Source organism: Podarcis gaigeae (assembly GCF_964106915.1).
Source record: "Podarcis gaigeae genome assembly, chromosome: 16".
Taxonomy (NCBI): domain Eukaryota; kingdom Metazoa; phylum Chordata; class Lepidosauria; order Squamata; family Lacertidae; genus Podarcis; species Podarcis gaigeae.
This window is the reverse complement of record NC_139693.1, coordinates 21,886,599-21,901,587: the sequence shown is the minus strand read 5'-3', so window position 1 is coordinate 21,901,587 and position 14,989 is coordinate 21,886,599. Positions and strand designations below refer to the sequence as shown.

General features: G+C 49.0%; 1 protein-coding gene across 2 annotated transcripts in view; it reads right to left on the bottom strand.

Annotated features, from left to right (window-relative positions):
- Positions 1-833: 833 nt before the first annotated feature.
- Positions 834-14,989, bottom strand: part of RASAL1 (RAS protein activator like 1) — a 66,712-nt gene continuing 52,556 nt past the window's right edge. For both annotated transcript variants that reach the window (XM_083717127.1, XM_083717128.1), the window contains exons 18-21: positions 14,795-14,930; positions 13,728-13,848; positions 9,379-9,443; positions 834-5,548 (exon numbers count right to left, since the gene is read on the bottom strand). In XM_083717127.1, coding sequence (XP_083573253.1) covers positions 5,412-5,548; positions 9,379-9,443; positions 13,728-13,848; positions 14,795-14,930 — 459 coding nt within the window. In that variant the 3' untranslated portion in view covers positions 834-5,411. The remainder of the gene's footprint in view (positions 5,549-9,378; positions 9,444-13,727; positions 13,849-14,794; positions 14,931-14,989) is intronic.

Genomic DNA, 14,989 nt, shown 5'->3' with positions numbered 1-14,989 from the left:
CTCCCAACACCCACCAGTCCCAGCCAGCATGGTTGATGCTCAAGGATGATGGGAGTTGTAGTACTGACAGCATCTGGAGGGCCACTGGTTCCCCACCACTGGGTTAATGGGTGGAAGAGAGTCAAGTCCCAACAGCCTCACATGGGACAGGTGAGAGGTTGCATTTCCGAGCATGTCTAACTCTGGGTGGGGCTGCTGGGCGGCGGGGAGGAAAGTTGCCATGTCAATGGCATGGTCAGTTGAGGTTCCTGTCTGGAGATCCCAAAGGGCTTTGTAATTTCCTTGGTGTCTTTCTCTGTTCATGCTCAGCATGTGTTGATGTCTTTACAAATTTATGCAGTAAATGTGGAATCCAAATGCTATCTCTGTGTTGCATTCTTTCCTCTCCAACCGAAAGCACCTTGGCTATGTTCGGCGCATGTTAACTGTCGGGGAGTGGCTGGGTGAGGAAGAGATGTGGGCGCTGCTTGCCCTGGAGTTCCTCAGGGGTGACACAGAAGATGACCTAGACCTAGAAGATGACCTGATCATGGTGGTGGGACAATGGGAGGCAGTCTGGGAGAAGGGGTGAGCTAGGAAGCAAGTGTACTGCCTTGCCCCTGTGATTGAGAGGGCTGGTGCAGATGTGGATTTGAAACACACCCACACACCCACACACACACACACACCCCTACTTCCTTTCCCCATTTTTAATTTGAAATGGTCAGTTTTAAACCCTCCCCAGAAGTTCAGAGAGCAACAACATTTAGAAACAGATAATAAAAAACTTCAATATAGTTCAGTTATTTATAAATACGATTGTTTGTTTGTTTAAAAAGGAGGCACTGACTCCATACATTCAAAGCGACATTTAATTAAATTTTGGCTGCCTTGGGTGTCAAGATCCCAGCAGTTCAACCAGCTTTCCAGTGGTAAAATCTGATGTTCAAATTTGCTCATGTGTGAAAGGACCAGAGCCAGCTCCAGGTTCAATGGAGCCCCCAGCAAAAGGGGGTGAAGTCCCTCCCTCATGATATCGCCTCCCCACTGTCCCTATGGGCTTGCGTCATGACAACAGCTGAGAAGCTCCCTGCCATTTAAATTCCCCCATGATGCAGTGCTCTGGAGGGATGCTACATTGGGTGCCCAGGGCATTGTTGGAAAATACAAAATGGCGGCGAGCTCCCTAACCACTGCTGCCATTAGTCTGCAGCCAAGGGAATAGGCAGATGAGAGAGACAAAAAATAGCTTCGGCAAGCCCTCGTGAGTTACCTGGACCCCAGCAGCTGCTTGAGGGTGCCAGACCACCAATGCTGGAACGAAAAGGGGCAAATACTACATTGTCATTTATTCACATTTACAGTCTTCTCTTCTTCTAAGGAGCTCAGGGTAATGTACATGGGCCTCTCCCCTCTTTTTAATCCTCACAGCAGCCCTGTGAGGTAGGCCAGGCTGACTGACCAGTCCAAGGTCCATCATTTTCACAGCACAGAGTGCACAACCACCAATATTTCTCTGATAAAATAGGGATGTCCTATCCCATAACAACAACAACAACAATTTTATTGTTCATACCCCACCCATCTGACTGAGTTGCCCCAGCCACTCTGGGCGGCTTCCAACATATATAAAAACATAATAAAACATTAAACATTTTAAAACTCCCCTATACCAGGCTGCCTTCAGATGTCTTCTAAAGGTTGTATAGATACTTATCTCTTTTGGTTGGGGGGGGGGGGTCACATAACTCCATAACCTCCAACATTTCTCCAGTGAAAATAGGGGCATCCTAGGGAAAAGTGGGACATTCTGGGATCAAATCAGAAACTGGGACGAATTCTGTAAATTCCTGGGGGAAAGGGACACTTGGAGGGTCTGAGAGTGATAGGTGTGGAACCCAGGTTTCCCTCTCTGGGCTCAACAGTTGGGGGAACCGCGTGACAAGCAAGCCTTGTGCCTTTTGCCATGGCAGCACACATTTGGGTCCCTGGTGGCCTCTTGTTAGAGGGGAAGGGTGCAGGACCCAGAGTTGAAGACTTAGAAGGCCTTGTTGTAGCTTGCTGGCTTGCTCTCTAAACAACACAACCACAGCTGGCTAGTTGAAAGCTGCTGGAAACCACAGGAGAGGAGATGGCTCTTGTGCTCAGATCATGTTCGCCAGTCCCCCAATTTGGGCATTTGGTTGTCCACTATGAGAACAGGAAGCTGGACCAGGTGACCTGATCCGGCAGGTTCTCCTTAGGTTCTGGACTGGTTAAGAAATGCCCGGAGGTTCCTAGGAGATCTTCATCTAGTCGGGAAGCAGGAAAAAGGGGAAATCATCTCTCAGGGCTTAAAGATTCCCCACCCACCCAAGGGAGACTGTGCCACAGATGCTTTGGTGCAAGCCATGATTTATGGGGCCATTTAGTGCTGCTGCGCCATCAGCTTTTGGCAAGGCGTCCCCGGGGAGCTGGGCTTTGCGGCTTTTGCTGCACTCAGAAACGTGGTTCGTGAAGCTATTATCTCTCTGCACTCCCAGCAAGCCAGGAGCCTGGTCGGACAGCCTTCCCCACTCCCCCCTGCCCCAAATATCACTCCAGCGGCAAGGAGGGGCTGTGTGAGCCATGTGCCACATTGCAAATATAATAATACCCCGCCTGATGGCTCCCCTAGTGCAAGCAAACACCTGCTTCCGGTGGCCTGTCCTAAGCCTGCCCTCAGCTCCCTGGGGGGAAACCTATATCTGGTCCTTTCACTAGACTGCCCCTGTGTGAGTCACATCTGCCTGCATTTACAGTAAAAACAGGCGTAATGTTTTCAGAGAGGTGGGAGGGCCACCATCGCTGCCCTCAAAACACAGAGACATTTCTCTCCAGCCTTGGAGAAGGTGGGGGACAAAAAAACAGTTGAACAGGCAGGTTTTCAGTGAGATTCGGGTTGAATCAAACTATCGGAGGGCTGGAGCTCATCCTCTTTGAGTGCAGAAGGTCCCAGATCCAATCCCTAGCATCTCTAGGTAGGGGTGGGAGAAACCCCCTGCCTGAAACCCTGGAGAGCTGCTGCCAGCCCGTGTAGACAATACTGAGCCAGATGGACCAATGGCCTGATTCAGTATGGGGCAACTTCTGACATTGCTAAACTAGCAGAAAAGGAAAAAAAGAAATGGAGGGGAGTAACAAAAAATGAGAGGGTTGTATCCAAGATACCACTAAGGGCAGATTCATATTGTCATGTTTAATGGATTGAAAGTGCTATATTTCCCAGCGCCCGCCACAAACTTCAGTTCCCAGGATTCTGCAAGGGAAGTCACGCACTTCCCAAATGCTGCGGATGCACTTTAAATGCATGGTGTGGAATCTGCCCTGAGTTCGTCACTTAGCTTGTTCTGGTAGTGAAACATTTTGCTCCGTGGGCCCGTTGCTGTGCAAGAGACAGATGAAGGTGTTTGCTGCACAAAAGATTGCACGGTCTGTTCTAGAGAGCTTCCGCTAGTGCAACTGCTGTGTTGAATACTGTGCAACTTTAAAACTTGGGCTCGTGGGCAGAAACACCGGACAGAGCCCAAGAGGAAAAGGAGATCTCTTCCAAAACGGTGCAAAGAAATCACTGTGTCTCACCTGCGAAGCATCTCAAGGTGTTCCCTGGCCTCCCAGAACCACCTGCCACCACAGGAAATAGGGTTAGTTAACTGCATTTTGTAATCTGCACATCTCTCTCTTTGTGGGGCGACAGCTAGTGCTTTTTTCATTTCCCATATATTCCAAGCAGTGGCAGCCAGTGCCCCTTGGCATTGGAGGTCCAACAGTAGGTGGCGCCAGAGCCAATGACAGGCAGAGCCAGTTTAATTATAACTTTGTCCACCTCCTCCTCCCTGTTGAGTCTTGCAAGGGATAACTGGTGGCAGCCAACACCTTTCCCTGGATTGGGTGTAAGTAAGAAGCCAGGGAGGTAGGAGGCTTGCCAAGAGCAGACTGAGTCTGGCAAGGCTGTGCCCCATTCACTCCAAAGGACCGCCCATCCCTTCTGAATCTCAGATTCTCCAACAGAATGCTTAAGTTATTTAAGGCTGAATCATTTATCTAACAAGACATCACGGCGTTTGAAAGACTGTGTTTGGCTGTACACCAACTAACTTGTTCTGAATCCACCGGATCAAAGGAGTTCTTGCTGTTTTCAAACTGACAGTCCTGGGCTGTTTGCTTGCTGCAACCGTGTGATCAAATGCAAAGGGGCACTCAATGCTAAATTAACATATGTTATACAGGCACTGGGGAATCACAGGCTGAACGTTCAAAGTTTCCACAAAAGCTTTAACAGGGCAAGGAAGAGGCACACCTGCAGCAGGAGAAACTTTCTTGAACTGCAAGAGTTTGGCAAAGAAACCAGGAGATGTGATCAGGAGGACCCCACTCTTGTTGTATTGCACACACACTGCTTCTAGCACCGTGGCAAATTGCTAGGGCATAGCCCCAATCCACAGTGAGGCACAGTTGCACACCAACAAGGGGGGCACACACTGGGGGCAAGGAACCTGTCTCCTGTGCTACGAAAGAAACTGCCAATTCTGCACCGGGAATAGATTCTGCGATCTCAGTTATACAAAATGCCCACAATATCTCCTATTCCCACAGAACATATTCTCCGATGTGCTTTTCTAAAATTAATTTCCCACAATTTATTGCAAATCAGCTACGTGTGAGATGCAGCCAGACACCTCCTTGACTTCTATGGTTTTGGTGGCCATTGCCTGTGGGCTTTCAAGCCTAACCGTAAGGGATAGAAACTTGTTCTTTTAAAATAAGGATTGGGGAATGTTACTGGAGTCCCAACTCCCATCGTCCCTCACTATGGGTCATGCCAACTAGAACCGGGAGTCGAACAACCTATAAGGGCCACAGGTTCCTCATCCCTTTTATAAACACCCAACGGCTGAATTTTTCCAGGATGCTGTGCCCACAATCTGTGCTTCTACAGATTTGTAACATGCACCCCCCCCCCCCCACAAAACCACGGGACTAAGTGTGCCCCCTTTGTAAGAAGAAAGTGATCCAAGAGAGGACACTTCAGGAATTACTTGTACATCCATCTGGCACAGATTCACGCAAGTGCCCTCAAGATGCTGTTGAACTACAACTTCTACTGTCACAGACCATTGGCAATGCTGGCTGGAGCTGATGGGAGTTGGAGTCCAACATCTGAAGGGCACCATGTTGGATATAGAGTGTAGACTGGGTGCAGCTAGGAGGAGATCAAAGACATTTGTCCATCCTCTGTCTGTCTGTCTGTCTGTCTGTCTAACCCCCTCTCTTTCCACAACCAACCCAACTTGCCTCCCAAGCCCCAACTCTGCATCCAAAGCCATCCAACTTGCAAGGCAGGCAATGGATCCCCTTACTTATGTAAACACACCATTACAATACGGAACAAACATGGGGTGCGTGTGTCCCACCTAAGGGTGGTGGGGCACCAGGTCGCTTGCTGCCTTTGCTTCCTCTTCGTGGCGCTCAAAGTCATCGTGGGCCTTCTGCAGATCCTGAATGACTTCTAAGAGTTGGGCAGTGGCTGCCATCCTCCGAACGCTTGCATCTGGGGGTGGGGCCAGAGAGGTGGAGGAGAAAGCGAGAGAAGATGCAGAAGATTATTTGCGGCCTTGGAGGTACATCTACTCCATCGGTATGTCCTCTCCCATCAACTGTCAACAGAGGGCAGCCATTCCACCAGGCTGCCTTGACAGGAGAGATGGGAAACAGGTCTTGTTTCATCAGCTCCACCAGGCACCTCCTGCCCCAGAATTGCACCGGCTGGTCATTGTAGGAACAGCTGTTTAGAAATGAGTGTCTGAGGTTTTTAAATAGACTTTCCTCTTCCTTCCCTGTCCCTTTTTCCTTGTGTGCCATGTTGTGGTTGTGGTTGTGAGCCTGCATGGGCAGGGTTTGTCTTGTTCTGACTGCACATAAGCCACTCTGAGGAACAGGGTACCCATGCTCTAAACAAATGAATGAATAATCTTCCAGAGTCCTGATGGATCTGCCACAGTAGCCAACCCGGGGCCTTGTTTTGTGAAGATGTAAAAGTAGCATTTACTTACATAATCTAGTTCTTGAAGCAGCCATTTCAGTAGCAAAAATGAAGGCAGGTTTATAACTACTAAGTCACAAAAGTTAAGCTCCAAAATGGTGTCTGAGCTGCAGAGCTCAGACATGCCTATGAGGTCAGCTTGGATGGAAGCACAATGAAGAAAGAGAAGAGTGCCTGGACAGGAAGGAAGTATGTAGTGTTACAGCTTCCTGCCAAGGCAGATAAAGGAAGTGATCTCACAGAGTTCTCTCTAGCATATTTTACAGAAAAGCTCTGTGAGCCTCAGCCCCTTCATGTGCCTATCTGGCAAAACATGAATTGTTGGTTTCACTGCAATGATGTCCCACAAATCCCACACACGGCCTGTGCTGGGAACCGCAAGGGATGAGAGGGCTCCTGCGCTTGGGGTTTTGGTGGGCCACTGTGAGAACAGGAAGCTGGACTAGATGAGCCCCTGGGCTGATCCAGCAGGCCCTGCTTATGTCCTTATGGTGGGGCAGAGCCCCATTCGCCTTTGTGGACCAGTCTCCCTTGGCAATAGTCAATCCTCTGGCACAATATGTGTTATGTACTGAGTTGAATAGGATCCAAAATGAAGCAGTCAGATTGGTCCTAGAACAATAGGATTCAGAATGCCGCAGTCTGATTGGTCCATAGCAGCCACCCAATCCAGCTCCAGGTGGAAGTCAATCCACAACCTGATTGGCCTACAGGAGAATACCGGAATTAGCCAATCACATGGAGCCCATTGTGTAAATAATGTATATAAAGCAGACATTCTGGGGGAACTTCCATTCCTCCTCACCACTATGAGCTGAATAAAGAGCTTGAAATCCACTCTTGACTCCGAGTATATTTCAATATGTCAATCTGAGACTGGCCAAATGGACAGAACCTGGACAGAGAACGGTGAAATGCAAGATTCAACTGAAGACGCTGTAGATTCAGATGCAGAAGACGCATCTAAGACACATCTAAGAGCCCACCGGGGATGGGAAGTGGCCTATGTGGCCTTCGGTTCTCAGCACAGGAGCTACATCCTGCTGGGCTCCCCTAGGAACGGTCAAGTCTTGTTGAACTTCAGAGAAGCCCCCATCCCATTGGCCCATCGTCAAGACTTTCATCTGGAGGCCACCACCTCGTCCCTCCTTACTACCTCAAGGACGCTTTGCTTTCCAGCCTCCTGAACATTGGTCAACCATCCAGGAGATGGAATTGTTCACACTTGATTAAGGACGCACAGAGCCCTCATTGTCATGCAATGGCAGAGCGGAAGAGACCTCATCATTCCCATGGACCTGGGAGACCCACTGGGGAGGGCCAAGGTCCTTAATTTCCAGCTTTCAGGAAACCGAGGGAATGCTAAGTTGAGAGTTTAGAATTTGTCAGTTGGACACACAACAGAGCGTAAAGCTAGCCCCACACTACAGCACGGATTGGCCGAGCTGCTGTGATATCACTCGGCTTTCCCAAAGGGGAAGGGGAGAGAAGATCCGGCAACAAAAGGCTGGCAAACAGAAGCTTTTGTGAGGGGAGTGAAAAGTGAATTTGCTAGGAGTGCATCAACGTGCCTTTTTTTGCTGGTAGCACAATGGTCTTGAAACCATGAGGCAATTCTTTCCCATGAGGGAGGTGCTGCAAGATCTCTGGCAGAGGGAGCATAAAGATCTACAGAGAAAGGAGATCCTGAAGCAAACTGCAGTTTGTTGAGAGTGCTGAGAGTTGTTAGGAGACACCCCGCCCCCCAGAACTACAATTCCCAGAGTTCCTTGAGAAGAATGATTCCTTGTTAAACCACTCTGGGGATTGTAGTTCTGTGAGAGAAGTAAGGGGTCTCCTAACACTCTTCTTCTTGGGAAGAAGCCAAATGGAAGCCCTTGGAAAAACTCTCCCAGAACTACATAGTCAATCAGAGCATGTGCTACCTCAGCAAGGATCATGTCAGTGCCTCGTTGCTAAGCAACACCTCCACTCACCGGCTTGGCTAGTTGACTAACACAGAGTTAACCCTTAAGTTGCACTTGGTATGATCTCCGCTGTTGTTAGTTAAGGATTCTAATGAGTGTTAGTGGGCTGAGAAGGCAGTAAATTTAGGAGGCCTTTGTTTAAAGCATAGTGATGACCACTATGACCAATGACCACCAGACATCTTCTGCTGAGGACCACCGAGGCAAACCAGGACAGTTGGAGAGAGAGGCAGAGAGAAAGCTGGCTGCGGTAGTGAGACCTGCCAGCAACTCGCATCCTTATTACTCATTTCCTGCTGCTACTCAAAGCAGCTCACAGCTTTACATAACAGGCAGGATACAGCAGGGAATAGGAAAAGGGAAATCAGCAGAATTTGGGTCCTGGAGCTGCTGACATAGGCTGCTCTGGGAGGGGAGCATCCAAATGGCAGTGGGTCCCAGGGATGCTGACAGAGGAGGTTTCACTGCCTCAACTCTTCCACCTGAGGCAGCCAGGTGGACACCAATTGGATCAGACCCTTTTAAGGCCTGTGGGAACATTTGGAATTTTGAGGGAGTTTTGTGGAACTGATCTGAGCCTTGAAAAGCCCATAGAGCTGAAGGAGGAAGTGAGATAGAGTGTCTTTCTTCCAACTTCCTCCTTCAGCTCTATGGGCTTTTTCAGGGGGGGGGGGAGGTAACTATGCTAACTAGTTTGTGACCAAGGGGGCAGGGAGTGGGTTGGGGCTCATAGGCATAAGGAGAAGAGTGCCACTGTGCCCAAGGGCACCATGTTGGAAACAGCTGCTGGCTCGCTCACTCTTCCTCTAGAGGAACCTTCTAAAAGCAAGTTTTTTAAATCACTATGCTGAGCTCAACAGCAAAAACAGAAACATGAAATCTGATAAGGGTATCAAATTCCACTTTCCCACTTTTGCTCACACAAAAGCTGGCAACGTTTAGTGACAACACCCCTCCCCAAAATGTCACGGGAACTGTTTATTATTTTATTTTAAAGGATTTTAAGCAACACTGTTTAACCAGAAAGGCCCCCGGGGTGATGAGTCGCAAGTCAGCCCCTGTCCTCAGGCTTACAGTGCTGTGACCCAAAAGGAAAAAGGGAGGAGGAGGGAGGAGGAAAAAGGCAAACTCGGGCTTACAGTTCTTGTAATGACCATAGGAGATGAAACGAGCAAAATCCAGGCGCTATGGCGATGGGTGGAAGGTAGTTCCAGAATGAGCAACGTGAAAGCCTCACAGGCTGAGCCGCATCGCACACATCATCCAAGCATAACCACAATGCCAGGAAGTCAAACCCTGGATTCGGAGGCAGAATTACAGTTTTCCGACTCAACTTACATCTCTGACAACAGAAGAGGAATAGAGACCTACCTTTCTGGGCCCCGCTGCTTTGCTCCTGTGTGGCCCCCGTGCTTGAAAACTCCAGGTATTTCTCCCTAGGGAAAGGCAGGAATAATTTGATACAGGGCTGCAAGCTAATTGATCGGCGCAATCAAACTCCCAAGGGCTGTAACCCAATACACTACAGGCAGGGAAGCTTCTTCAGCCAGGGGACCGTATTCCATTCTGGGCAACCTTCTGAGGGCCACATGCCAGGGGTGGGTGGAGACAGAGGGGAAAGTGGGTGGAGCAATGGATGTAAATTTTACCTGTGTAGAGTAGGCTAGTTTCTATGCACATTCAGATATCCTTATCTCCATCCCTCCATGCAGGCCAGCAAGAGGCTTCATCAGAGTTCAAGGGCACATTCCAGCCAGGCAAAGAACACTCAAGGAGGGTACAAGGCAGGGCTGGTAAGGGGTGTGGCCTGGTAAGGGGTGTGGCCTGGTGAGGGGGTGTGGCCTGGTGAGGGGGTGTGGCCTGGTGAAGGGTGTGGCCAAGCATCAGATAAAGAAAAGATGAATTGACTCTTGAGCTCAAGGTTCCCTTGCTTGCTATTTACACTTCCCAGGGAGCCAGTATCATGGAAGGCAATGGGGCTTACTTCTGAGTAAACATGCATAGGACTGCATTTTCAATCTTTAAATTGCAGGCTTTGAAAAACAAGCCAACATGCAACAATTCTGCCCCCAAAGAAGCCCCAAGTGTCTATTTATTTAAGCTGATTTATTTAAGTTGATTTTTTGTGTGTGGTATAAATAAGTGAAAAAATATATTAAAAATTGGGGGGAGCATGCTAGTTCTGTTTCCACGGGAAATAATAGCTACCAACTCGTAAGAACCACCTTCACTTTAAGGCAAAGGGACAAGGCATTCACACAAAGGAAACCCTTTTTATTTAAAAAGAAATATATATATACTCTATTTCTTTATTACAATTTTGCATTGGGAAATGTGCTGAAGGCCCAACCATCAGATCTGGCGGCAGGAAGCCATCCGCTCCACTCGCTTCTCTAGCAGATCGATGCTATCAATCACGCGGCTCATTCAGATGGGAGCGACGTCACAACAGGCGCAACAACGGGAGAGTGAAGCAGCAATCAAAAGCTCCATCACTCATAGCCCGGGCCCTCCGATTATCCATTACAGTTTTTACTTGAATTGACAAGACAAGTAATTAAACTCGAGAACCAGAGGAAATTGCCGTTCATTCTACAGCCTGCTCATGTTCCTCCCTTAACAGGGTGCGGGATGTTACTTCATGGGGAGAGATGACCACAAGCTTTGCATTATGGTTTGCAATGCCGAAGGTTGGATCCCTGCCATCTCTTGCTAAAACGGAGATAGGGACATAAGGAGAGACCTTCTGGATCAGGCCAGTGGCCCACCTGGTCCAGCATGCACCAATAGCGGTTTAGCCATGCTCAGCGTTTTCTGGGGGGGGGGGAGGTACGCAGGGGTACGCATACCCCTAAATATTTTGTGAATCTTTGTACTTTTGTCCATTTACTGTACAGGGGTACCTTGGTTCTCAAACTTAATCCGTTCTGAAAGCCCGTTCCAAAACCAAAGCGTTCCAAAACCAAGGCACGTTTCCCCATAGGAAGTAATGCAAAATGGATTAATCCATACCGGACTTTAAAAAACAACCCTTAAAGCAGTAATTTAACATGAATTTTACTATCTAACAAGACCACTGATCCATAAAATGAAAGCAATCAACAGTGTACTGCAGTCACACAATCAATCCGTAGCTGAACTGGGTTCCACACAGTCACAAAAACAAAACAAAAGCCGCAAAAACAAGAACGCAAAATAAATAGCAAAAACAGACAGACCTCAGCGTAACACTCAAAACGGAAGCGTGGCCCTCAAAACGGAGCACTTTCGGCTTCCGAAAAATGTTCGCAAACTGGAACACTTACTTCTGGGTTTGCAGTGTTTGGGTTCCAAGTTGTTTGAGTACCAAGGCGTTTGAGAACCAAGGTACCACTGTATTTATTTTTCCCCATTTGAACTATAAAATGGTGATTTCCTTGAGACAAAATGAGAGTGCCCCTAAACATTTTTTAAAGAAAAAAAGCACCGGCATTGCTGGCCACTGGCAAAGCTGTCTGTGGACAAATGCCAGCTCCCTCGGCCTGAGCGACATACTCCATAGTTGCCTTTGACTGGACTTCACCGTCCAGGGATCCTTTACCTCTACCTCTCAGCGTGGCCAACCAGATGCCCCAGTGAAAAGCCCACAAGCAGGGCCTGAGCACAAGAGTCCTCTCCCCTCCCGGGGCGTCCATTGTATTGTGTGGCTGCCACCCTTAGCTGGATGTCCCAGGCGTTTGGCATGGATTATGACGAATTTTCTGTTTCTTTTTCAATAGGTCATTGTATGTACGGCATTTACTGTAATGTATTCCCACCACCACCACCCCAATTTTATGCCATGCTCTTACAATTTATAAAGTCACTTAAAGATTCCTAAAAGGTAAAGGGACCTCTGACCATTAGGTCCAGTCGCAAACGACTCTGGGGTTGCGGCGCTCATCTCGCTTTATTGGCCGAGGGAGCCGGCGTACAGCTTCCGGGTCATGTGGCCAGCATGACTAAGTTGCTTCTGGTGAACCAGAGCTGCGCACAGAAATGCTGTTTCCCTTCCCGCTGGAGTGGTACCTATTTATCTACTTGCACTTGACATGCTTTCGAACTGCTAGGTTGGCAGGAGCAGGGACCGCACAACGGGAGCAAACCCCGTCACGGGGATTCGAACCACCGACCTTCTGATCGGCAAGCCCTAGGCTCTGTGGTTTAACCCACAGCGCCACCCGCGTCTTAATATATTAATAAATTAACAATAGCAATTTCAGTCCGAGAAATCCAGAACTATTGAAACTGGCAGGCTGACACAGCCCTAGCCAAGGTTAGTCCAGGATCAGATCTCGTGCACTAAAGCCAACAGTAAGCAAATAAATCTTGAACCATTTGGTGGTCAAATACTGAGCCATCGCTTGGCTCCCTGACATTTTTAACTGGAGCTGCTTTGGGTTGAATTTGGAACCTTCTTAGTACAAAGAATGTGCTCTGCTATTGTGCAGTGATGTTTTCCTCAGGCTTGAGGCCCCCTATGTGGTCTGTGATGAGATCTTGACCTTTTGATTTTTGAAAGCCAAATTGCCCCATCTTCCTCTTAGAAAATTGAAGAACGGCTGATGTTGATAGCAGGGGAAATTCCTTAATGAAGAGGTGGCCTCTGGTGGGGACATCTGGTATTGCATGCCTGACTTTGGCTCCCTTAGGGTATATCTGACATGTTTATTGGCACCAGGAAGGCACCTTCATAGAATCATAGAATTGTAGAGTTAGAAGGGACCCTGAGGATCATCTAGTCCAACCCCCTGCAATGCAGGAATATGCAGCTGTCCCACACAGGGATAGAACCTGCAACCTTGGCGTTATTTGCACCACGGTCTAACCAACTAAGCTATCCTCTTATGTCACCCCTACTTGGTTTGTGGGCTCTTTGAGTTGTAGATGCATTCAAATTAATTGTTAAAAGGTAAAGGGACCCCTGACCATCAGGTCCAGTCACTGACTCTGGGGTTGCAGCGCTCATCTCGCTTTACTGGCCGAGGGAGCCAGCGTACAGCTTCCGGGTCATGTGGCCAGCATGACTAAGCCGCTTCTGGCGAACCAGAGCAGCGCACGGAAACGCCGTTTACCTTCCCGCTGGAGCAGTACCTATTTATCTACTTGCACTTCGTGCTTTCAAACTGCTAGGTTGGCAGGAGCAGGGACCGAGAAACAGGAGCTCACCCCGTCGCGGGGATTCGAACCGCCAACCTTCTGATCAGCAAGTCCTAGGCTCTGTGGTTTAACCCACAGCGCCACCCGCATCCCAAATTAATGGTTAGAGCATGGCAATTTAAGGAGGCTTCCCGTTTTGACTTCTGGTATAGTTCAGTCAGTAGAGAATTGAGATTCTTCAATCTCAGAGTCGTGGGTTCAAATCCCACGTTGGGCAAAAGCTTGCTGCATTGAAGGGGGCTGGACTAGATGGCCCTTGAGGTCCCTTCCAACTCTGCATTTCTATTATTCTAAGGTTTTCTTCGTACGCAGGATATCCTGCAACGGCAAAGGGTTAGACCAGATGTCCTTTGAGGGACCCCCTAACTGTATGATCTCATGATAAATAGCTAACACCACAAAAAGTAGACTTTTGGTTGCGTGTCCTTTTCTCTTCGCCGCACCCATTAACTCCAATGGGTCTACTCCAAGGAGAGCTAGCCCTATGCCTCCAACATGACCACCACTGCCACCAGCATGACGGTGCATCGCCTTGCACACACCTGAGCTTGTCTCTGCCCAAGAGAAGCTGCCGGTACACCATCTGCGCCTCTGTGTCTGGGTCCAGCGGGTCGCTCCAGTCGCCGAGGGTCACCGCCGAGTGCGTGCGGCTGCAGCCCCGAACTGTAACCAAACCACAACCCATGAGGGAAGCCATGAGTGGCTGCGCAGTGCAGGGCCTGATCTGGATTTGGCCGACGCACTTGTCCCAAAAGGATCTTGTCCTATTTTATCCTTTAAAATAAGGCGGGATCTGCCAAAATACTGGGGACCTGGCCTCTGCTCAAGGGTGCTGAATACCTGACCCCAGGCCTGGAAGTGGATGGTCTCATTGGGCAGACGCCAGGGAGCCCAACAGTAGGGGGCGTCAGAGCGAGTGAGAGGTTGGAGAATAATAATAATACGGTAAATAATAAAATTTTATTTATATCCCGCCCTCCCCAGCCGAAGCCGGGCTCAGAGCGGCTAACAACAATAAAAGTAAAACAGCATTCTAAAATCAATTCAAAATCAAATTAATGGCAACCATTGGGCTAGAGTTCTATGAGGATTACCAAAGGAGGGGGTCAGGCTGTGCCTTGGCCAAAGGCCTGGTGGAACAGCTCTGTCTTGCAGGCCCTGCGGAAAGATGTCAAGTCCCGCAGGGCCCTAGTCTCTTGTAGCAGAGCGTTCCACCATATCGGCACAGCAAACAAAGCTTGGTTGAAATTCAGATTTTAAAAAGCACAACACCCTGAGAGCCAGCGTGGTGTAGTGGTTAAGAGCGGTAGACTCGTAATCTGGTGAACCGGGTTCGCTTCCCCGCTCCTCCACATGCAGCTGCTGGGTGACCTTGGGCCAGTCACACTTCTCTGAAGTCTCTCAGCCTCACTCACCTCACAGAGTGTTTGTTGTGTGAGGGAAAGGAGAATGTTAGCCGCTTTGAGACTCCTTAGGGTAGTGATAAAGCAGGATATCAAATCCAAACTCTTCTAATTGTACAAAGAGGGTAGCTCTGCGTTAGCCTCGCTAAGGTGCCTTTGGTGCCCCCCAGGCCAGCATATGTGAACACAGTCATGAGCTAAGTTACCTGCTCGGTCGGTCTGTAAACAGCAGGTCCAGCGGCTGCCGCGGAAGGCACCTGGGTGGCAAAAGGGCAGCAGGCACTCGTTGGAGACCATCACTTTCCGGATCGCTGAGAGCCACTGGTTGAGCTCATTGACGTTCTGCCGGAGAAAAGAGAGCGCCGGTCAGTAGGTGGCGCCATTTTCCCTCACTAATTTAT